The sequence below is a fragment of the Phascolarctos cinereus genome, unplaced genomic scaffold, assembly GCF_003287225.1.
Source record: "Phascolarctos cinereus isolate Bilbo 61053 unplaced genomic scaffold, phaCin_HiC Scaffold_7;HRSCAF=346, whole genome shotgun sequence".
In the NCBI taxonomy this organism is placed as follows: domain Eukaryota; kingdom Metazoa; phylum Chordata; class Mammalia; order Diprotodontia; family Phascolarctidae; genus Phascolarctos; species Phascolarctos cinereus.
Genome location: NW_027556180.1, coordinates 85,074,026 through 85,099,540, shown reverse-complemented (window position 1 = coordinate 85,099,540; position 25,515 = coordinate 85,074,026). Strand labels below are relative to the sequence as shown.

General features: G+C 38.0%; 2 protein-coding genes across 3 annotated transcripts in view; one reads left to right on the top strand and one right to left on the bottom strand.

Moving 5' to 3' along the window:
* Nucleotides 1–19,862, top strand: part of FAM117B (family with sequence similarity 117 member B) — a 116,906-nt gene extending 97,044 nt beyond the window's left edge. For both annotated transcript variants that reach the window (XM_020972826.2, XM_020972825.2), the window contains exons 7-8: nucleotides 992–1,112; nucleotides 14,053–19,862. In XM_020972826.2, coding sequence (XP_020828485.1) covers nucleotides 992–1,112; nucleotides 14,053–14,371 — 440 coding nt within the window. In that variant the 3' untranslated portion in view covers nucleotides 14,372–19,862. The remainder of the gene's footprint in view (nucleotides 1–991; nucleotides 1,113–14,052) is intronic.
* Nucleotides 19,863–21,424: 1,562 nt separating this feature from the next.
* The window catches only part of ICA1L (islet cell autoantigen 1 like), a 64,667-nt gene continuing 60,576 nt past the window's right edge, over nucleotides 21,425–25,515 (bottom strand). Inside the window, exon 13 of the mRNA XM_020972815.2 lies at nucleotides 21,425–24,465. Coding sequence (XP_020828474.1) covers nucleotides 24,347–24,465 — 119 coding nt within the window. The 3' untranslated portion in view covers nucleotides 21,425–24,346. The remainder of the gene's footprint in view (nucleotides 24,466–25,515) is intronic.

Genomic DNA, 25,515 nt, shown 5'->3' with positions numbered 1-25,515 from the left:
AAGAAAGGACTGTACATTTAAAGTAAGTATGAAGTTAGGGTAGGAGGTAGAGATTTAATGGTTGTATACAGCAAAGACTGTATGTGAACTCAGGAAATGAGCATAAAGATAGATGTGTAAGTGGTCCAGAATTAAGAGAGATGAATGGTAAATAAGACAGAACAATTGGGACGTTTTCAGGACCAAGAGAACAACCTGAAAGCTAAGAAAACCAGAAGACAGACTTTGAGAAGCCAAAATGAGAGTTTCTTGGATTCTCTACTGAATTTACTACTATTTGATCCCTGACTCTTCTCCTTCAAATATAATGTAACTCAGGAATACTTCCTAATTTAGAGTCTAAAATAGTCATAGGGACTCTTACGTTTTAAGACTATCACACTGTATTTACAGATAAGGTCTTAGGATTTCAGAGCTAGAAGAAACTTTAAAATTCTATGGCCCTCCCCTCTTATCTTACAGATGAGATTGCAAGTCTGACTTTCAGAGTTCAGCTCTTGACTCTACAACCTCTGTGACCTTGGGCAAGTCAGTCTCTCTCTGACTAGCTGTCACTCATCCATGCAATGAGAAACTCAGTGATTCCTTCCCTCCCTTCCAACTCCAAATCCTAGGATCTCTGAGCTGAAACTGAGCAATAAACAGTAGAGACTGAAAAGTGATTTGTCCAAGGTCATAGAAGTAGTAAATTGCAAAGCCAGAATTAAAACACGATTTTCTGACTCCAAATCCAGTGTTCTTTTGACTACATCACATTTCCCTTTATAAAGGATTTACACTGTTGAAAGTAGATCCTTGAAAGAGGAATTAAGGATAGGAAGATGGGAAATGACTTAAGTTTTGCCATAGAAAACTGATTTGGTAAAGGGATTTCCTACATTTGTTAGGGTTTTATCAAATTAGCATGCTGTGAGTTCCTTGTTTTAAATATTTTATATTTTGTATGTTTCTTTATATTTTAGTAAGTTTTCCACTATTTTGCTCTTTTCAGAAAATGGGAACAACTCTCCTCTGCCCAAATATGCCACCTCACCAAAACCTAACAACAGCTATATGTTTAAACGGGAACCTCCTGAAGGCTGTGAAAGGGTGAAAGTCTTTGAGGAATGCTCGTAAGTATTTGATAACAATATAGGAATACTGTTTTGAATTGACTCAATTAGTCTGTCTTTTAATTTTTTTCTTGTGGTATGAAAAAATAATATTTCATTTGAGAGAAATGATTATTAGTAGCCAATGATTTGGGGAGATCCAGAGTTCTCCCCTTTTCCTAAAGTACTTATGATTTTTATAAAGTTCAGTTTCTTGAAGGACATTGCTGATGATGAGACTGGACTAACTTTCTTGTTCAAGACCCCACCTGGGGGGCAGCTAGGTGGCACAGTGGATAGAGCACCAGCCCTGGATTCAGGAGGACCTGAGTTCAAATCCAGCCTCAGACACATAACACTTACTAGCTGTGTGACCCTGGGCAAGTCACTTAACCCCAATGCCTAACCAAAAGAAAAAGACCCACCTGCATGTGTTCTGCTCAGGCTTGAGTGGGGCATAAATTTTTTGAATAGAATTGCCTAAGGTTGGGGTGGTCTAGGTATAGAAATAGTCTCTCTGTCCAAGGGTGCACATGATGTCACTCTCAGCCCCTTATGAAACACCTATTCTTTGAAGGGTATATAAACCGTGAGCCTGCCACGGATGGTCTTTGGTCTAAGAGAGAGGGCCAGATGACCATCCTTTTATTAATAAACATACTGGTCTTATTAACAAAATTATTAAATTACCCAGACCCAGAAACTATGTCTCTCGAACCTGTTTAATTGTTACACATTCTTTTCCAAAGTATAAAATTTTTACTAAGTATTTTTTCCTCTTATGGAATCCATTGAATTATCTTTAATTCAGTGAGATGCTAAATAAAAACAATTTTCTGTGCTTTTAAAAATAAATGTAATGATTTTGTTTGACACAGACTTAAAAAGTACATTCCCCCCCAAAAAAGAGCTAGCTCATCAGTTGTTATCAGAAGGGAGGGATGTAGCTTTTAATTTTAATATTGCGATTAAGAATTACATTTTATTTATCAGAATTTTGTTGCCTTTTGACTTTGTGTTCTTTGTTTCCTATTACTTCATACAAATATTTGCATATTTCTCTGAATTAAGTATGACTTATGGGTACAGTAATATTCCATTACGTTCACATACCTTAATTTCTTCAAATATTACCATTGTTAGGCAGACTTTGTTTTTAGTTAGTTTTCTAATAACAAACAATACTACTCAGATCTTTTTTTACTTTACTTATAAGTCTCTTCTTATTGTCATTAACTTCCATAGGATATAGCCCTAGTAGTAGAATCCCTTTGTCTGAGGGTATAAACAATTTAATTTTTTTTCATAATTCTAAATTATTTTCCAGAATTTTAAAATCAATTAGTAGTTCTAACAGTAATGAATGTCTTCTCGCAGCACCTTGAATAATGATTCTTCTTGTCTTTTAGCATCTTTGCTAATTTGCTGGGTGTTAAGTGTTACGTTGGGGTTGTTTCAATTTCCATTCTTCTGATTATTAGTGATTCTGAATTTTTATTTTTCAGCTTATTGTTGTTTCTTTTTCTTCTTTAAAAGACTGCTTATCGGGGCAGCCAGGTGGCACAGTGGATAGAGTGCCAGTCTTGGAGTCAGGAGGAGCTGAGTTCAAATTCGACCTCAGACACTTGACACTTACTAGCTCTGTGACCCTGGGCCAAGTCACTTAACCCCATTGCCTGCCAAACAAAATCCTTGGGGCTGCTAAGAGGCGAAGTGGATAGAACACTGGCCCTGAAGTCAAGAGGACCTGAGTTCAAATTCGGTCTCAGACTAGTGACTTCACACTTACTAGCTATGTGACCCTGGGCAAGTCGCTTAACCCCAATTGCCTCGCCAAAAAAAAAGAAAACACTTTATCGTTTGACCATTTTTCTTTTGGGGAATGTAAATTCTTAGTTTTACAGTTTTGTCTTAGGTCTTAGATTTTGGAGGTAAGTCAGGCATTTTTCAGAGATATTTTATGCAAAGTTTTTTTTTAATGCCATCTGTGTCTTCTGATTCTAGTTTTATTGACTTTATCTTGACAAAATCTTTTAAATTTTGTACAGTTTCCTCTGTTGTGGTGGTGTAACACCCAAGATGCTTTACTCTTTAGTGTTCTTTACTCTTTAGTGTTTTTACTCTTCAGTGTTCTTAACAGTTCTTGTCATATAAAGAGTCCCTTTCTTAGTAGCATTTGCTCTTGAGTGTTTGAAATGCTTGATTGTTGTAGACATTTTTTCCTAGGTCTTACTTATCACCTTTAAGATATACTTTATTGATGCCTTTTTAAAAGGGCAATTTTACACCATTCGTTTCTGTATCTCTCTTCTCTCTGCTCCTCTGCTATTAAACCCTTCCTCGTAACAGAAAAAAGTTAACAAAAACTGGCTGAGGTCTGATAGCTTATTTATACCAAACCCATAATCCTACAGTTTCCAGCTGGCAAAGAAGGAAATAGCAAAAATATCCAATATTGGCTAGTTCTGATTAGTCCTGCTTTATGGTATTGTTTGAGATCTGTTAGTACCAAGCAGCCTTCCTTCCCACTTCTTTTTTACTCTATATCCCTTGATGTTTTTGATATTTTATTTCTCCAAGTGAATTTTGTTGTTAATTTATCCTTTGGTAATAGTCATTTAGATAAATATCTTAATTTTTGCTGTTTTAGTCCAACCTAGTAATTGAATCTCTCATTTTTTAGGTATTTAATTTCTGCAAAAATTGTTTTATGATTAGTATTCATATAAAAATCTGTATGTTGGAGAAGATTAATTCTGAAATATTTAATCCATTTGGTTGTGACCTTCAGTGGGTTTTCTCTTCCTAGATTTCACCATACAGAAATCTACAGAAAGACTAATTAGTCATCTTGGTGGTGGTTTTTATTTTTTTTCTTTTTAATCCAGCTGTCTCCGTTGATTTTGCTCATTGATTCCTTAGGACAAAGGATTCTTAACCTGGTGTTTGTTAACTTGTTGTTTTAAAATGTTTTTATAATTGCATTTCCGTATAGTTGGTTTCTTTTGTAGTCCTATTTTATTTATTTAAAGACATTATTCTGGGAAGGAGGGGTGGGTGGGGAGCATAAACTTCGAAATGTTGCCGAAGGGTTCCATGAAACAAAAAGGTTAAAAACGCCTTCTCTTGGGGGTCCTAAAGTAAACCGACTTATTAACAATAAATAGTCATTTTATTTGCTCTTCGACTAAACCCATTCTCCTAATTTTCTTATATTGTTGCAATTGGCATTGTTGGTCCTTTTATTCTTCAGCTGTTTTCATTTGTGTTCAAGTCTTCATGACCACATTTGAGATTTTCTTGGCAAAGATACTGGAGTGATTTGCCTCTTCCTTCTCTAGCTTATTTTACAGTTGAGGAAACTGAGACAAACAGAGTGAAATGATTTGCCCAGGGCCACACAGCTAGTGAGTGTCTGAGGCCAGATTTGAACTTAGGTCTTCCTGACTCCTGGTCTGGTGCTCTGTCTGTTGCCCCAGAGTAGCTGCCACTACCTATAGACCTATATGTTTATCTTTTTTTTTAATTAAAAAAAATTTGTTTAGAGATTACCAATTTGTTTTTCTAGGTTTTTTAGTTCTATATACCATTCATTGGTCTTCTCTTTCTCCCTTTTGTCAGGAAATATTTAGTGATACAAATTTTCTTCAAAATACTAATTTAGGTATAGCATCCACATTCTTACAGGAGAAGTTCAGGGAGTTACAGGAAGAAATAGACAGCAAAACTATACTAGTGGGGGACCTGCACCTCCCCCTCTCGGCACTAGATAAGTCTAACCACAAAGTAAACAAGAAAGAAGTTAAGGAGGTGAATAGAACATTAGAAAAGTTAGGTATGATAGACCTCTGGAGAAACCTGAATGGGGATAGAGAGGAATATGCTTTTTTCTCTTCAGTACATGGCACATACACAAAAATTGACCATGTACTAGGGCATAAAAACTTCACAATCCAATGCAGAAAGGCAGAAATACTAAAGCATCCTTTTCAGATCATGATGCAATAAAAATTATATGTAATAAAGGGCCATGGAAAGATAGACTACAAAATAATTGGAAACTAAATAATCTAATCCTAAAAAATGATTGGGCCAAACAACAAATCATAGAAACAATCAATAATTTCATTCAAGAGAATGACAATAATGAGACAACATACCAAAACCTATGGGATGCAGCGAAAGCAGTTCTTAGGGGAAATTTTCTATCTCTAAATGCTTACATAAACAAAATAGAAAAAGAGGAGATTAATGAATTGGGCATACAACTAAAAAAACTAGAAAAAGAACAAATTAAAAATCCTCAACTAAACACTAAATTAGAAATATTGAAAACCAAAGGAAAAATTAATAAAATTGAAATTAAGAAAACTATTGCACTAATAAATAAAACTAAGAGCTGGTTTTATGAAAAAATCAATAAAATAGATAAGCCTTTGGTTAATTTAATCAAAATACTAATTTAAATAAATCTCACAAATTTTCACATATCTTAATGAGATTTTCTTTAACATTTTTGTTTCATATTCTTTGATCTATTCATTTGTAATTGCATTAACCTTCATTTTAAGTGTTCATATTTTTCTTACTACAGCTTTATTGTGTTATGTTCTGAAAAACATATAATTGATATTTATGCCTTCCAGCATTTGTCCACGAGGTCTTGGTACTGTCATGTGGTCAGTTTTTGTAAATGTGATGGACAGTATTGAAAAATCATTAGGCTTCCCATTGGGTAATCCCCCAAGGTCTAACCACAACATGCTTTCTAGTCTGCTGTTCAGAGCCTCAGGTCTTGAAGTCACCATCAGGCCTTGTAGTGTATGGGCCTTCTCTCTTTCTCTCTCTTTTTTTGGGGGGTAAGGGGGGCAATTGGGGTTAAGTGACTTGCCCAGGGTCACACAGTTAGTAAGTGGCAGATATTTGGTCTGAGGCCACATTTGAACTCAGGTCCTCCTGACTTCAGGGCTCATACTGTATGCACTGCACCACCTAACTGCCCCTGGGCCTTCTCTTTAAGCAGAAGCTGCACCCTTTGGTGGGTAGGCCAGCAGTGTATCGTGTAACAGGCTGGCCAGGAAAGGGCTGAGCTGCATTAGGAGAGGAAGCAGCTCTGTACACCGATGATAGGTTTGGTTATTTATGATGCCTTGTCTCTTTTGTTTATGCCATGTGGCACAGTGGAAAGAGAACCAGCCATGGAACCAGAAAGGCCTGGATCCAAGTCCTGCCTCTGACAGATAGTGGCCGAATGACCCTAGGCAAGTCACTTCACTTCTGAATGTTCTGGCCTTCTGTTAAGACTACAAGTTGCAGAGCTGCTGCAAACCAAATTGGTGGAGGAAGTTTGCTTTATCTGAGAGTTCATTTTAACAGGGATATTACAAGTCTAGTGCTTACCTGTTTTTCCTAATAGCCCCAAGTAGACTTCCCTGCTGGGTAGACTAAACCCTCAAAGTAGTAGAAGCAGGCTAAAATGGCTACTGGAGTTCCCTGTGCAATGAGTCTAACTGATAAATCCCACTTCTACACAACAGAAAACAACGAAAAATCCTTTTTCTACAGCCTTGTGGTACTACTCTGAGGACTTGGACTCTCAGAGGTAGCTAGCAGCACAGTGGTTAGAGTGCTGGCCCTGGAGTCAGGAAGACATGAGTTCAGATTCAGTTTCAGATGCTAGCTGTGTGACCCTGTTAATCTTAACCTCTGCTTTATTTTCCTCAACTGCAAAATGGGGATAATAATAGCACCTACCTTGTAGGTTAGAAGGATCAAATAAGATAGTATTTAACTTAACACAGTACCTGGCCCATAGCAGGTGCTATATAAATGTATATTCCCTTCCCTTTCTGCTTAGACTAAAAAAGAAATTAACTTTGGGCTCTTCCCATCAGACCCAATAAATAGCTCACAGTAATAGGAGACAGATGGCAAGGTCTTCATCCTTTTTCCCCTCATGTCATAGCTTTAGGCCCTTGTTGCTGCTTTTCCTGGCACCGTATTATTTCCCTGGCTACCAATTAGTTGAGTATTTACAATATTCCTTTTCCAAGGCTGGTGACAAGAACCCAGTACTGGGTCAGCTAGGTGGCGCAGTGGATAGAGCACCGGCCCTGAAGTCAGGAGGACCTGAGTTCAAATCCAGCCTCAGACTAAACACTTGACACTTACTAGCTGTGTGACCCTGGGCAAGTCACTTAACCCCAATTGCCTAAAAATTTAAAAAAAAAAAAAAGAACCCAGTATTGAACTACGTAGGCTGTGTTGGCCAGAGTGTGTCTGTGTCACGTGAGTATAGCCCAAGGCATTCATTTAAAGAAAAATTGGGGATATGAAATCTCTGTTTGTGGACAGTCTCCAAGTCTTTTACAGAACTCTGCTGCTCTCACCAAATCTCACCCAGTGAAGTGGATTGAATGACTGCAGGAGGCAGAGGGAGGAGGGACGACTTGAAGATCTTTAAGGGGTGTTTCCTCCCAAAATGAGCCAGCCCAGAATAGTGGGGTTAAATGAAAATATCTTGGGGGCTGTGCACATCAATCACTGGAAGCCATTCTCCAGGAGACACTAAGGGGACATGTCCATATATTCCACAGAGAGGTACAAAAACTCAACTGTTTTATAAATTCACAGATTTGATCAGGAAATTTCATCATCCCCAACACTCTCAGGTGAGGGTACCTTTGGCCATTTTAATTGTGTCCCCATTTATGGGTAGCTCTCTGGGAAGCTGGGAAGGTTCCCTGGCAGGAACAGCCCACTCAGGGCAGCAGCTAGCCCCCTCTTGATTACCTTCCCCAGGGCTCTGAAGGAATAATCCATAAGAACGTCCATGATGAACAGTTCTTAGTCCCAAAGCGTGATGGTCCAGACTTCCTATAATTATATATGACTGGAGCTTAGACTTGTCCCCAGCACACACTCAGATAACTATTTTTCCAAGACCTGAGTGTGCCTTGGTGCCTGTAAGGGTCTGGCCCAAACCGAGAAGTAGAACATTTAACAGTATGGGGAGCAGTTGAGTCCAGTGAGTTGATAAAAGAAAAACAAAGATAAATGAGCTTTTTCTCCAGAAGTAAAAGTATCCTCAATTACCTCTGATCCACAAGGATCTCTGGTGAGTTCCTTCAGCAGACTTCCATGATCATCCCCCTTCATATTTAAACTTTCACCCATTTGCAGTCTGTATAACATCGTCACTTCTCACCCAATCTGAGAATACTTAACCAGACTCTGAGTGTCTGTGGCATCTTTGCATTCAGGAGGAAGGTCTGGTTATCTTGAGGTAAATGGAATAAAGCAAATCAAAGTCATATTGCATTGGTTCAAAAAACTTTTTAAATTGTGCTAAAGATAACTATACTTTCAGAGTTGGAAGGTACCTCATAAGTCATCCAGTCCCAGGGGTCTACAAGCTAGCCTTTAAATGTCAAACTTTACATTCTTAGATGGCAGGCCTTACAAAAACAGGTGATGGTGGGCTAGGTTTGGCCCTTAATACTATAGTTTACCTACTTCTGATCTAGTCCAATCCATACCAGGGGGGAAAAAGGCCTTTTTCTAAAATCCGCCCACCAGTGGTCATCAAACTTTTGTGTGAAAACCTCTGGTGAGGGGGAATTCACTTTTTGAGTCATCCCATTCTATTTTTTTCATACCTCCAATTGTTAGGCAGGTTTCCTGACTCTGAAGCCTAAATCTACTGCAGCAAGTTTGACCTGGCTCTGCCCTTTGGGGCCGACCAGAACAAGCCTAATCCTTCTTTAATGTGATAAAACTTCAGACACTTGATGTTACACGCCTTCAGATGTCTTAGAGGATTGTCATGTGGAAGAGGAATTAGCCCTCCTGTGTTTGGACTCCAGGGGACAGAATGAGTAAGAGTTAGAAAAAGGGAAGCTTTAGGCAGAGAAACTTCCAACAAATCAGAGGTGCTCAAAATGAAATGCGCTGCTTCAAAAGTGATAGGTGCATGCAAAACCCTTTTGGGTGTCTTCAGGAAGTGGCTGAACGACCACCCCACAGACATCAGGTGTGTTCTCATGGGTGGACATGTGACCACTGAAGTCCCTGCTGTCTCCTGAAGTTCTTTGATTCTTCTTTAGCCTGAACATTCTCATTTGTTTCAGCTGATCCTCACAAGGCCCTTCTTCTAAAGCCTTAAAAAAGAACGCATTGGCCCCTTGATCCTGGACAACAGGCTTTTCTTGCTGCTGCCCAAGGATCACTTCAGCTTTTTAGGCCACCATACCATACTGTTGACTCATAATGAGTTGACAGTTCACCACAGGCATATGTCACTTTCAGACAAATAGCTGTCCAGCTGTTCTACCCCAATCTCCTATGTTTGAATTTTTTGAGACTAGGTGTAGGACTTTGCAGCTATTCCACTTAATTTTCATCGTATTAGACTTCAGCCCATAGTGTTCTAACCTATCAAGACCTTTTTGAATCATGACTTTGTTATTCATTGTGTTAGTAATCTTTGCTGGTACTATCTTCTGCAGATGATGTAAGCATGATATCTTTGCCTTTATCCACGTCATTGGTAAAAATGGTCAACAACGTAGAACCAAAGTTAGCTCTCTGGCGCATTTCACTGAAGACCTTCCTTCAGGTTCTTAGCTATCTCTTTATGACTGTTCTACATCTTTTCAAATTCACCTATCCAGCTATCATGAAGCCCACAGCTCTCATCTTGTCAAGAAGAAAAATATCAGGGTGTTTGATGCCTTTTAGAAATGTAGACCAAACTACCATTCATCTGCCAGTGACCGAATCTCAGAGTTGTAAGGAATCTTAGAGGCTGCCTACCCCAGGCCTGACAATCATCGTTATTCCTTTGCTTGGAGATCTTGGGCGAGAGGTGGGTGGGGAGATGGAGATAGTCATCACCTCCCCAGGTGACCCATTTCACTTGTGGGTAGCTCTCATTTTTAGGATATTTTTTATATCAAGACTGAGTGTGCCTCCTTGCCACTCCCTGACAAAGTTATGTTTCAGATCTGAATCTATGATCCAACCATAACTCTTAGTTCTGCCCTTAATTAACCCCCGTCAAAAAAATGAGGTTGGGTTTATCTGGCATGCTCTCTACTCGGTGAAGCCGCACTTGTCCTTAATGTTCTTTTAATTCTCCTTGGATCCATATGCACTCTTGAGCTCTGCTGACTTGATTGATGTTCTCTTCTCTTCCTGCTTGCCCCCTTTCCATCTCCTTTCCATGCTCTTCTTCTTGTAGATCCAGCCGGCATCTTCCACTGGGGGTGACTGCCGAAGTTACATCCATGGCTTCTTTTCTCTGTGTCCTTGCCTCCATGAAATGACTTACCAGTTTTTATTCTCAGGCCTGACCTACGCTCCAGATCCAGCGCTCTTGCTGACTGAGAACAGGGTCACCTTGATGTGCCCCACACTTTGAGAACTTAACGTGTTGGTCAGTCAGGAAGCATTTGTTAAATGCCTGCTATGCCAGTCACATTGCTTAACACCAAAGATACAAAGACCAGTTCTTGCTTCTAAAAAACTTTACATTCTAATGTATAAATAAATGTACACATACAAAAGAGGTGCAAAGTATGTGAAACAAGGTCATTTTGGGAAGGAGGGTACTAGCAGCTGGAGCGATCCGGAAAGATATCTTTTTAAGACATGTGATTCCCGAGTTGATTCTTTTTTTTTTTTAAATCTTTTGATTTATTAAGCAGTACGTGCCAATTACCTAACAAAGAGGGACCAGACCTCCTCAGCTTAGGCCTAGACCCTAAATATGGTGGAGACAGACTTTTATACATTAAAAACAGTTATTCAAATAAGGCCAATTAATTAAAAGGAAACAATACATTATATAATCTGATTTCTTTTTTTTAATTAATTTATTTTTCATTTTCAGCATTCACTTCCATAAGCTTTTGAGTTTTAAATTTTTCTTTCCCTCCCTTCCCACCTCCCTCCCCAAGATGGCACGCAATTTGATATAGGCTCTACATATACATTCCTATTAAACGTATTTTCATATTAGTCATGTTGTAAAGAAGAATTAGCACCAGTGAGAGGAGGAATGACAAAAAAGAACAAAAAAAAAAGAGCAAATAGTATGCTTCAATCTGCATTCAGACTCCATAGTTCTTTCTCTGGATAGTGACAGCATTTTCCATCATGAGGCCTTTGGAAATGTCTTAGATCCTTACATTGCTGAGAAGAGCTAAGTCTATCAAAGTTAATCATTGCACAGTGTTGCTATTACTGTGTATGATGTTCTCCTAGTTCTGCTCACTTCATCCTGAGTTGATTCTTAAAGAACACTTAAGAACCACAAAACAAAACTTGTCTTTTCTCTGAAATCTGTTTTTCCATCTGATTTCCTTTGGTGATCTTATCAGCTCCCTTATTTCTCAAATACACCTATCCTGTCCCAGTCCCTTTGCTGACTTCTGTCTTGCCTCTCCAGCTGCTTTTCAGACATCTCAAAATGGATGTCCTGTAGATACCCTAAACTCAAACTTACCATTTTTCCCCTGAACCCTCCCTCCTCTTACCTTTCCTGTACATGGCTAATATAGTGCTCTGTAGACAGTATCCATAATACACATTTCATAAATGTTTGTTGAATACAATTAAAATGAAAGGAAGTATCAGAACAGTGGAGTGTGCAATGCCAGGGGTCAGTAGCTTAGAGAGGCAGCAGGAGGTAGTAAAAAGTGGACTAATTGGGGTCAGGAGACCTCCAGAAATGACTGCTGCTCACTAGCAGTGTGATGTTAGACAAGCCACTTGACCTCTTTAGTTTCCAAATCTGTAAAATGAGGGGTTTGGAGTAGATCCTAAAATACTTTCCTTCTGGAATTCTGTGATCTAGATTGGGTAAATGAGTCCCAAAGAAGCTAGGTTTTTCTTTATCACTACTGCTAGGGATGAAGACCGTAGGAATTACATAGTGTAGTGTGGTATTTATAAATCTAGGTCTTAAATTTATGTAGACAAGCGTAGTTTAGTTTTGACATGATTCACATTAGGAAATTTGTTTCATTAAAACACTGTAAACTCTAAAATGCTATTTAATTGTGAATTATTATTTTATTATAGACATATGAACCTGGGTTCTAATCAAAGCCAGAGTACTGGGGGTGGGTGGAGTAGGAAACAAATATAAATGCTTTTAGGAAACTGCTTTGTAAAACTTCCAGATTAGTAATCTCTGCATTGTCTTAGCTCCGTAGCCTTGTTCCTGAGTTCCCTACTGTATTTCCTGATGAACATAGTGGTTTTTGTGTTGTGTCAGTAAAAGACTTTCTAGTACCAAAATTTATTTTGAAACCTTTAAAAAATAAGTTAGAGCCAAGCTGCAATATAATATATATAGATAGCTTTTTACCAAATTTTATATTACCATCTGAAAATGATTAAAATTATTGGTTTCAGATTATATAAAACACATGAAGTTCCTTACTCAATTTTTGTAAATTCAGAACTCTGTCTTAATTATAAGATAGAGATAAGGTCAATTCAGATGAATTATTGAAACATAGTTAATGTAGCTTTAGCTTTTTTTCTTTTTAAAGCAATTGGGGTTAAGTGATTTGCCCAGGGTCACACAGCTGATAAGTGTCTAGTGTTTGGTCTGAGGCCACATTTGAACTCAGGTCCTCCTGACTTCAAGGTCGATGCTCTATCTACTGCGCCACCTAGCTGCCTCCAGCTTTAGCTTTTTAAACACCACAATTTAAGCAGAGAGGTATGTATCCTAAATCCACTAGGGAAACATTTTAGCGTTCAATTTCAAGTCAAAAGCCTTGTTGGAGTTTCTTTATGTTTTGAAAATTTGGAGTTTCAACATAAGAAATCTTGACATTTGAAACTCCAAATTGAACTAATGCTTAGTTATGCATTAGTAATGCACTTAGTTAAGCATTATGAACTAAGGCTTACTAGGATAGTAGCTCAGTCAAGTAAAATTATCTCTCTTTAAGACTGATTTGGAATATATTTAAATAATTTTTATTTTTTACCTTGAAAAGAAAAAAAATTGTACTGTTCTTCCCTAGAGCAGTTATATCCTCTTGAGGGATATTATGTATAATTTACCTAATACCTTTCCAGCTCAAAGGAAATAAAATCTATACCCTTAGACTCCAAATGAATGTTTCTGCTTTAATCAAGAAACTAGAATCGGTCCATAGATAGTTTTCCGAAAGAGAAGTGGTCCCTCATAGCATTGTCGTGGTGAAAGAGGGATGCTGGTCCCAGGTCTGCAGTTAAGGGACACAACTTGAACCTGAGTCTTCTGAATTCAGTACCGGTGCGCTGTCTACTTCCTCCCGAGTGGGGCGTTCAGAACAAACTCTAAAACCAAAGCCCAGGCTTGACGTTATGTTGCTCAGAAAACCTATACATTGAAGGGATCATTTTAGTGAGCTTTTAAAAATGCCTAAGGTCCCTGTCTCGCAATAATTTTGTTGATCTCTGCAGTAGATAACAGTTACTCGCATGACCTGTGTAAAGTATTAGTGCTTTATTTTTAACAACCAAAATTTGTAGACATTTCTGGTGGCTATAACATTTGAAATGCATGATTGTAATTTATATAGTCTTTATAAAAAAAAAACCTGAACATTACCATTTTGTATTTCTTTGGGCCAGTGTTATCTATTTACCCTTATTGGCTGCCTCCTAAATTGAAAGTCTGGGCTTCTCCGCTCCTTATTGCCTTTGTGGAGAGTGATTTTCAAGAAATTGGCAGCTGTGGTTGTCGGAGTTTTCCCCCACTCCACAGCAGCAGCCTAAACCAAGTCCCATTTTTAAGGGCTTTTTTACTCTAGCTGCTTGAGGATGTTTTTGGGGAGAGGGGGCAAATTGTCTTATACACATATTGATTTTCTTTATGTACTTACAGATTACCTGGAAAACTAGAATAGGCAAAACATTTTGAAATCATTTTGTTGTTTTTGTCTTTTGTGTCTAGGCCAAAGCAACTTCATGAAATCCCAGCCTTTTACTGTCCTGACAAGAATAAAGTGAATTTCATTCCTAAAAGCGGCTCTGCCTTCTGCCTCGTCAGCATCCTCAAGCCACTTCTTCCCACCCAAGATCTTACCCTTAAGGGCTCAAGCCATGGCCTGACTGTCTCCACTGGCATGGCCCCCACTTTGCTGCAGCCTATCGCCATGGCCTCCCTGTCTACAAACCCAGAACAAGACCGGATTTCTCGAGGAACGAGTACAGTTATACCACAGACCTCTATACTCCAGCAATCAGGACCATTTGAGGAGGCTGAGGGATAGATTACTATTGCTCTGGGAAACTAAGAGAACCTAATTGGGAATAAGGTGTGAATGAACATTCCAAATCATGCCTCCTTCCATCAATTGAGTCTGCCATCAATAGACTCCTAAACTGTTTTGGTAGTGACATGCCCCCAGCTGTCTGTGGTGATGATGTCATGATGAGCTTCCATAAGAAAGCAGTACTTGTGACTGCTGTACCCCATTTGTGAAGTCTCAAACTCAGTTCACATCCCACTTTTTTTTTTGGCACTGGTTAAAAGAAAAAGGCTGTATCATTCTTTACTTTTGGAGGACCATTTTATCACAATGCTTTTTGTGTCCCAAGTTAGACTTTTTAAAGAGCAAACAGATCCCTGCAAACATAATTACCAAAGGGAGAAGTTACTGATGCTGCAAGAACCATCTTTTATATGAAAATGACTATTTTATAATAATAACAAATGTTAATTTTCAGATGCATAGCAGACAATAGGATGTTCAGAAGACATTTCCTTGGCCACTGTTTTTTTGTTTCCTTTTCTAGATATATGCTATTCTCAGCTGTTCTCCAGCTGCTGGGACCAAAGGGATTGTTGAAATTTTCCAGCAATCTTAGTCACTTGACTATGTTCTTCTCCCAACCAACAACAGATAAATAAATGCATTGAACGTTTGTATGTAAACACACACACACACACACACACACACACACACACACACACACACACACACACACACAGAGCAATATTAGTTCATTATGTGAGGTTGTTTTTTGATGTCAGAAGTTTTGTGCTTTGGATACCATCCTTTTAAAAGTGCTATTCCCTCCTCTACATTTAAGATTCCTATATACCTTTATCTGCATGGTGAAAAAACTACACTCTGGATACAAGTGCTTTAATATGCTATCAGTGGAGTTTTGTTAGAAAATCAATGAGCCAAAAAATAACTTAACCCCCATTCTTGATCACTTTAGCAACAGTGTGTGAAATCATGTGATCTTTCCCCCTTAGCACAAAAATTTCATTTTCAGCTCAACCCTCAATGTATTGTAGCCCCAAGTGATCCTAATGTGGCTATGCATGGATCCCCTCCCTTACTTTCGTGACCTTGCAGTCAGTGTTGTGGATTGATTCAGGGCAGATTGTGCTGTGTTCCGCTGCAGCCAGTGGTCCCCCTTCCTGCCCCCTCCCCAAAGGTCACCTTCCTGATCCCAGTCATCTGAGGGTATGGTTAGGTTTGTTGGTTTGTTTGGTTTTTTTACATGTAAGGGAAAAAACAGAAAGGAAAATGAAAATAGAAAAGAAGTTAAAGAAAGGGGGCTCTTCTCTCATTGAGAGGTGACCCAAGTTTCAGCTTAGGCAAGTCCTGCGGATAGAATCAATAGCTGCAGGTTATTTGATTATCAAAGCAACTCTTAGAAAAATTCCAGATAAGAACATTAGTGGTTTGTGACAGAGCTTGAGTTGAGGGGCAGCTGTTTTGCAGTGTCAACATAAATAAAAACTGAAAGAAGCATCCTTTTAAAAACTTCGTATAGTATCTTAATATGCAATAATTTTATATCCCTACAAATACTACAGTCAGAATCCAGTATTGGGCACTTGAAATGGAGAAAACAACTTCACTGTTCAATCAGCCATAGTTTTCTAAGCTCACAGTTCTGTCCCTTCAGGGAAAAACTGGTAGTAGCAATAAGTGTTTTCGAAAGACTGTACCAAACTTGTATTCGTGTTCCTTTCAAACAATTGGTTGATTAAAACCTGTTAAGTAATTTTAAAATGATGTGACTTAGCCATATGCATACATTTGAATAAATCTGTTACACATCAGTTGGTAGGTACAGTATACTTTGATACCCTTTTTATCTGAGACTAATTCTGAGTATACTATATCTTGTGCAGTTAAGTTTTCAGTTATTCAAGAGCTAATCATCCAGTTGTTATCTTGAAGCCCCATTTCTCTGCCATCTTGTTTCTGTCTGAGATAATTCACTGTTCATTAGCTACTGTACAAAAAAAAAGAGCCAGCGATATGAAGAGATATAAAACAAATCCATCAGCTTGGCTCCTTCTTTGTTAGTGCTTCTGGTGAAAAGTGTAGGAGGAAGTTGAAATCAATGGCTAAGAACACTAGAGTTTCTGGGTAATTTATGAATTTTAATAATCCTTGCTATATTTTACTCTTATACACCTTCCATTTAAAAACAAAATCTCCTGTATTTAGCATAGGTAATCTAGGTTGACTGCAAATTGAATGCTTTTACCTAGATGTATACCTCTATCCAGCATAGACAATACCTATGAATGTTCTACTTCTGCTAAATCTGAAGCATTTAAAAATTACACTTGAAGCAGATGTTTAAAAATTATTGTTTATATAGGCTTTGAATTTAAATAAATTCTTATCTAATCCTTGGCTTTGAGAAGAATGAAAATCCCCAGGTGGATTACTTCTTTGGCTTCCAAATTAACCTTGAATGCGTTCTTAGATTCTGAGCTTTGGGTCTTTTTATTTCATTTGAATTGATACAGAACTTTACAGCAATTGCCAAAGGGCTAATTTCAGCATATAAGCTTCTATTGTAAACTTGAGAAAATTATTAACCATTCTAACTGTCAGCCTTTCACCCATCTGTCTCTTTTCATAGACGTTTGACGAATTTAAGATGAAGCTTAACCTTAAATATAGTGTTACTATTACAATTAAGTTCTTATGTTTCCAAAAATACTATTAAACAAGCAATATACAAACATAATAGCAGAGGTGGTATAAACTCCATATTCAGGTCAAGGATCATGGATTGAGGGCCAGAAGAGACCTTAGAGGTCATCTAGTTGAACTCCTTAATTTTACAGATGAGGAAACCAAGGCCAAAAGAGGTTAAATGGCTTATTTAGAGTCACATGATTACTAGGATGCTGAGCCAGAATTGAAATTCAGGTCAGCCAACTCCAAATCTAACACTTTTAAAATAAATTGTACCACTTTTCTGGTGGAGGATGGGGATGAGGAGGGGAGATGTTACTCTGGATAAGATTGTCATTTTCTCTGTGGATGAACTTTTCTTGCTATCAGATAGCTTTCTAAAATAAAAAGCTACTTTGTTATCTCTGAACCTGAATATGAGATGGTGTGGTATAAGGAAAGGGCACAAGATTTGGAATCAGAAGAACCAAATCTGAATCTAACAACCATGGTGACACAGTCAACCCCTCTTGATTGGTTTCTTCATCTGTAAATGATAGTGTTGATTGGACTAGATGATATCTTAAATACCTTTCAACTCTAAATCCTATGATCTTGTTCCTGAAAGCTTTCTTGAGAACTTAGTACATTTGTTTGTTTCTCCCCTATTAGTAACATGGCTTAGCATGAGCACTAAAATCGGTCTTGACATTCTACAGGTTTCACATAGGATGTTTAAAAAACTTCTGCCTAAGCTTGAAAATCCAATTGGACCTTTAAAATGCTGTGATATGAAGAAACTATTTTGTTCTACCTGTGGAAGAAATGAGTGGTGAAGCAGAAAGTATTCATTTTTTCCAGAATGTGGATTTTGCTGGAAGAAGTGATACTGTTCACAAACAGGTTTTTATTACCTTCTGTGTAAGACAAAGCTATTTTTCATTTCTTTTGTTAAATGGGACAAATAAAAGCGCCTTAAGTGCCACCAACAGGCTTTAGAAAAATTCCATAATAATTAAGATATTTGGTTTCTTAATCCAGTTCTGTCATTGGTGCTGAATTTACCATTAATATTGAAAAAATTTGACCCGGCACTTTAAAACGTAAACCTAGTTCAAATCTGTTGTCTTAATAGATAAGCAGAACGGTCAACAACAAATGGTACACTGATGATGATGAAAACGAGGAGGATTTTGGGAGGCACTGGGGAGATCTTATTGCATCTTTATGTTGAAGGTGTGTACTTATAAGAAAAGGCAGGGTTGTTTTCCTTGAAAAATTGTCCTGTACATTGGTGGTGTTAATGATGTTGAATGTTATCATATGTATAAAATGTGTTAAGTGTATACATTGTACCTTAAGAATTGTTGGTGCCTCATGGAAAAAAGTGGTTTGCTTTTTATGTAAAGACAAGGTATTTGTGCATCTCGGTGGATTTAACAGAGATGTTTTTCCTTTCTACTGTTAAAAAATATTTCTGTGAAAATTCGGATTATATTTTTGTTCCAGAAATATCTTTGTTGTATAATTTGTTGTAAATGGTATGATCTGCAGTGGATTGATATAAAGAATAGATGCATGTAAAAGTAGCAAGAAGATGATCCAATCAGCTCTTGCTTCTTTGCTGCCCTCCCCACTAGCCCCAGGAGCAGAAACACGGCAGGTCTGGGAGCTCTATATGTATTATAGATGAATATTGAAAGAAATGTTGGTAAATGTTAAGAATTGGGTTGGTTTTCCAAGAGGTGCCAGTTGAGGTGAGTTTGCTTACAGGGTTATTTCATTTCACTGTCAGGAAGGCCCTGTGCTTGGAGCTATTTTTCCATTGATAGTGATGGATTGTGCTCCACTTTTGATCAGTAGCCCGTGTTTGCAAGACAGTCATCTTGGGTTTGGGGTGTAGTCTTTCTCGTAGGGTACAGCCGACCTTGCTAGTGTCATGCTGTAACCAACTCTGCTGACTAGTCATAGATACCATGAAGTATCTAACTGTTTTAGTAGTAGAGAAAGCTGGGAGACATTGAACCTATGTTAAGTGATGAAAGAAACCTCCATAGCTACCAGTGATAAAAATATTAACAGAACTACTTTTCTTAAAAATTAAAAGCTAAATAGCAAAAACATAGTTAAAAATCAAATTAAATAAGAATCCTTTTTATTAGCTAGAGTCTAGTAATACCCATATAATTTTGTTAATAAAGTTCTTCCATTATAATTTGAGTTACCAAGCTGGGATATGGTAGGTGACACTTTTTTTTGTCCTCTTCCTTTCAGTCATTCATATTCCTTCCTTACTCCTCTGCAGACTCTGTAGGATTAGCTGAGATGTGATTTCCAGCATCTTAATCTTCATTCGTCTGTCATTGTTACCTGGTTTGACAGTATTAAATGTGCAAGAAACCTACATTTGGAAGCTACTGTGGTCATTTCTCCTTCAGTTGGTATCTAGAAGCCATCTCTAAAACACAGTATGATAGTTTTCACAGCAGTTCACTGCCATTGTGACATAAAAAGTCAGAATTTTTTTCTCTGGCAAAAATAAGTTGTCATTTTTACCAGTAAGTTTTTAAAAATCTTGATTTTCACCAGAAAGCTACATGAGATTTACAGTGTGTGTTTACAGTTTTTGTTGCTACGTATAGTTCCTTTTTTCAAAAGTATATCTTTGGATATGCAGAAAAGTTTTGTTTGGAGCTGTTTTTTCTGTTTACTAAAATATGGATTTGAGACTTAAGTTTGCAAGTTATTTCTTCTTAGACATTTTCCAGCCTAGCCACACCCACCTGATTCACACCCCTTAAATAAATTCTCCAGAATGTCAGTTGTGTTACATTTATTTGTTTGTTTTTTACAAAACACTTGTAAATGTCAAGTATGCAGCTTGCATCTTGTCTGTGGATGGAATATTACTGCTTCGTGCTGCAGCCTCCATGCATGTGGCTGAGTTTTGTTAAGGGATCTGGATTTGGAAGAAAACAAAATGGCATATCTGGCTCTGTGCTTCTTAAGAATCCTGTACCTCACATAGTTGTGAAGATCAAAAGGAAACACAGTTTGAAATGCTATTTTAAAACTCATGGGCTGTACAAATATAAGGTACCCTTATTCTCTTTTCCCCTACATGCTGTCAGTTTTTAACTCAGTGGAAATAGTCTTCTGCTGAATACATTTCAGGTTATAGACTCTACATAGATAACAGATATTTTTAAGGGTGTTGGGGGTGAAATTCAAGAAAAAGAATTTTCCCAGGGTCACAGCTTGGGGACGAAGTGCCAGATGGAATGCTTTGACTGACTTGTTTGCTTTCCCTCTGCTTTGATTAATCTGACCTTGAAGTTTAGGGAAGAGCTAAATACAGAGGCAGAATGATCTTTAGGGAAGAGACCCATGACTGACCACCTAAAATTGGTAGATAAATTAATTCTGGGAATTTTTAGTGTTTGAAATAAAAAGGCTACTGTTATTACAGATAATTTAGAGAAGAGCTTTCTTCGACTTTGAGAGTATCTCAAAACAGGCTGACTTAACAGGATTTCAATACATAGATTTTTAAGCTTGGGTTTTCTTTAGAGAAAAAAGATTGAGAATATTCTTTGTTGGATCATGTTAATCCCTTGGTGGGCCAATTTCAGAGTTTTATTTAAGAGAGAAAATTGGATTATCTGCATTTCAACATCTTGGCCTTAGTCAACACTAGCTAGGTCTTCCCACTTGCTTGCCTTTTGGCTATCCTGCTGTGTGCAGTTTTAGTCAGAGGAACTGGCATAAGGCTGTCATCAAAGAGATGAAGTCAGTTTCCGTTGTTTCTCTAAATGAAAATTCAGAAGGAAGAGCTTTGAAATCTGGATTCTGGCTATGCCCCACCCAGCCTATTTTACACACACACACACACACACACACACACACACACACACACACACACACACACACACACTCTCTCTCTCTCTCTCTCTCTCTCTCTCTCTCTGTCTTATGGGGAGGTTATTGAACTGTCTGATGCCCTTTAAGCTCACATTTCTTGCAGCTTTATTCTTAAACTTGGCATTCCAGACCAGGTCCATTTTCCCCAAGGTAAGGAAGTACAAGACTGCCACCTTTAGGGAATCTTCTTATAAACTAGCAGTCGATCACTGGGATTGATCCTGGTCTGCCACCAGCAAATCAGGTCATGTTGCCACTGAAAAAATCTGGCTTTGCATATTCCTCCTTTAAAGTCTTCCAAATATGACCCTTTAGCGTACACTGAAAACACTGTATTTGATTATCCAGTATTTTTAGGCTCAGAAACAATAATATGTGATCTTTTAAAACCAAGAATATTTATAATGAAGAAACATAAATTTCCAAGTTCTTTAATCTTGAAAGAATCAGTCTCACAAAAAATAATAGCAATTGCCCCATTTTTATTTTCAGTGTCATTGGATAACTACATGAATTCAGTGAATTTAGCTCCTCGTGAAGCTTCTTAGTTAAAATCCTGATAACTTACAGAAACAAACCATCAGGATTTTAATTTATCCTATAAATCTCTAGATACAGTGGGATGATGTCACTTCTGAAGTATCATCTGAGTCTAGTGAAGGCAAACACAGAAAAGTACATGTAGCCCCCTCTAAGGACTTGCTCTGTAATAGTGGAGGACTACTGGGACAAAATGTGACTTATTATGCAAACACTTATTCTGCATGTGCCACTAAAATTTCAGTTCCCAGTATTATTTCACAACTATAAAATTCTATAATTAAAGATTTCAAAAAGTACAAAGTTACATTAAACTTGACCCTAATATATACCTTACCCACCTTGGTGGATTTGGATGTGTTCTCTATAGATAACAGGCAAAGTTCAGTTCTGAAGCCGTTCATTAGACTTATTTATTAGTATAAATCCGTTCTTCTCTGGTATAAAAACACGGAGGAAGAGAGACTTGTTTACCCAATCAGTATAAAAATGGTAAGGAGTTATTTTTTTTCCCTAAGAATACTCTTCCCGTACTCAGAAAACGTAATGGTAGAGCTCACTGCCTCTTAGTGAGTGGATCTGAAGTGAGAGGGAGAAAATGATCCCGTGGCTTACTAAGCTGTTTCTTTTTAGTCTGCTTCACCTCACTTGGATGCATTGGTTTATTTTATTAGATTATTTGTAGCATATTTAGTTGTCAAATCTTAAGTGCTAGTTAGCTTTCAGACTATTTGTCTTGGACTTCTGGAGTAAAAGATTCTCTAATTACAGGAGGGTTTTCAGGCAGTGCTTTTAAACCAAGTCCTTTGTGCCCTACATGGCTTTTCATGCCTTCTTAATGGACTTGCTTAGATTACTAGTGAAGCAGCCAATCCTCACGTGGACACTTTTCATGGGAGTATGGGGAGGAAGAAAATGTCTAAGGACGTATGAAAAAAAATGCAACTGTATCTGATGTTTTATACTCTTCTTAAGGATAACACTCCTCAAAATCTGTCAAAGCAGTCATTATTTTGAGCACCTACAGTTCAATGGAGTTTGAGAGCACCAAAAAATTAAGTGGTTTCCTGACATCCTTGCTTGCTCCATTGGGATAGTAATTGAGTACAAAGCCATAAATGGAAAAGTGCATACTTTTCTTTTGGAGAAATAGGGACAACTGAATGAAGATCCACATGAATGTGCTCTTGGAAGTATTTTTTTAATGAAAACTTACGCCAATAGTTGTTTTATTTCCACCTGTATTTTTAATCCCCAAATAATCCTGTCCAACACCTTAATGAATTTACCATATTCTCTGGAAATAGCTATCTTTTCTTTTCCCCTAGAGGGCTTTCCTTGGCACCTTTAGCCCTTTAAGTAGGAATATGCTTTGGCTTATTGTGAAGCCTTCACTTATGTGAAGGCTTCAATTTCCAAAAATGTCGTGCAGCTGTAGGCTCTTTCTTTGACTCTTAATTAAGTAATATTATGATCTAGGCACACATTCTGGAAGCAATAGTGAACATATGGTAATGTTAGGGGAGAATACTGGATTGGGAATCAAAAATGGAGCCAGAAAGTTGCAGGTTTAAAAAAAAACAAACAAACCTGGGACCAAAGAATGCCACAAGAAAAAAAGGAACACAAGTAGATCATGATATACAAGAGAGAAGCCATATTTTTGTACACTTAACACTGCTCATCAACTCTCTCCCACTACTAAAATAATACTACTGTGCCTTAGTAGGAGTCAAAAGATTTTGCCTCAGAACTTGAAAGTCAGTTGCAACAAATTGTTACAAGAACTGTAGACCTAAAATCATGCCCACGAGCAAAATTAAGCCATTCCCCTAATTATAACTGTGTTTTGTATTTCTGCTATTGGGGCTTGAAGTAAGCCACCAGAAAAGATATGGGGAAAGTACATGCAAAAATCTGAAAGGAGCCTGCTATTTATGAATAAGGCTTAACTCAAATTCAGTATGCACTTAGAAGACACTCTCATTGATTGCTTAGGTATTATTTTTATAAGCATTTTTTCTTTTTCCTTCTGGAATTTAAACACTGCATGTAACAGGCCCTGTACCATCATGGCATGGCTATATCATAAGTCTGCGAGATGGGAAGTTTTCCAGATATTTAGCTGGGATAGGCTAACCTACTTTAACCACATTTTTAGTTGAGTAGAATAAAGATTCCCCTGCTTTTCAAAAAATGAAAACTTATGCAACAGGAAAACGACTCTGAGGGGAAAATAGGCACTACTTTTCTACTGAATCCTTTCAGACTGAGTTAATTGGGTCTTTACTCTAGTTTTAAACTAGCAAAGTTCATATGGTTCCAGTAATACTTTAACATAGAACTCAATGCCCCTGTTCCTCAAAACTACTTTTTTTAAAGCCACCAAACCAATTTGAATGCTCTAGTGCTCTTAATCCACCCACAGAACTCCACCAGACAATGGCTGGGCTCATGAAAGGATCAAAACCACCACATGGCCCTAAAAAGGTTGTTTCCATGGAAACAAACATATACCCTCATTGAGAATGACTTTACCTTCTCTTTGGGAATTTTAGTGCTTAAATATCTATCTGTGACCCAAAATGGCTTATTGTACTTGCCACATATTACTGGCAAACATTACAAAACCAAGGTATTAAAGATGTTCCAACTTAGTGCTTTTGGCATGACTCTTTACTATGTAGCTGGACATCAAATATTTTGACTCTTATTACACCATGCTTATGTCTGAATTACAATCAGCTCCTTCCCACAAAGGCAATATGTTACAAAATTTGATACCTCAAGGCCATTGACGTGACATTATAATTATCTACTTAATTGTCTACTTAGTAATTCTAGTCAAGCATTAAGGAGTTCATCATCTGAGTGTCCGATGGCATCTGGATTTGAAAGGGGATCCAGGTCTGCAAAGAGGTTAAACCAGGCTGACATATCTTGATTATTTCCACCTTCTGGGGCTGCAAGGAAAAAAAAGAAAAAAAGTGACATTAAAGATGTGCAGTTTACTGTCTTGGTATAATCTTATTTTGATAGTACTTTAACACAGAAACTAATTAGATGCTTCCTTTAATTTAAAGAAATAATAGACAACATGATAAATTATCAATTATAGCAATTATCAAATCATAAATTTCTACACTTTCTTTTCTCTGATTTTAAAACAATATCATGTAGATGGTACTTCTCACAGTAGAATATAATTGTCAGTTTTAGTCCAGAAAGTTTTCTCAGAGATTTGTGAACGTCCAGTCTCCTGGCAGAGATACAATACAGCTTTCTGAGGGGACAGGCGGGAGGGGAAGAACTTGGAAAGTGAGGGTAAGAGAGGTATGGAAAGAGGAGGGATTTTGTAGAATGCAGACCTCCTGGGAGTCTGTATTGCCCACTCCCACACACAGACGTGAGAAATGGCTGAGGGTGAGGAAGGATGCCACAAACTTGGTGGCTTTTGACACAGAAGGACAAGAAAGGGTTTGTTTTTTTAAATTTCAGAACCAAAATAAAAATCTGAGGATAAAAAATAAAGGAGACCGTTGGATGGTGAGGTGGAAGTAGGAGAACAAGTCCCAGGCTTAGAAAATGTTTCTCTAATCCCTACTACATTAGGGGAGAAGGAGAGAGGAGAGTAGCCAGTGGGTAGAAGAGTCTGAGGACCAACCCCACGGGCTCCCATGACTCATGAAAACTGCTAGGGGCCTCGGGGCACCCTCTAGTGCCTCCTGCCCCAACCCCAGGTACCTGAGATTCCTCAGAAGGGAGGCAACCTGGGCTAGGGGAAAGAAGATGGAGAGCTGGGTTGCCCAGGGGATGGGAAGTGAGGGGAGGGACATTAGCTGTACTTCTGGGCTCTTTCATTTGTGCCAAGAAAGCCAAGGGTTAGGAGCTAAATCCAGAGTGGACAGCAGTGAGGGAGGGACAGGGAGTGGAGGTGGAAGCAAAGAGAACAGCCTGAGGAGAAGACTAAAAAAGCAACTAAAGACACTGTATTTCACTGAAGATTAAATAAC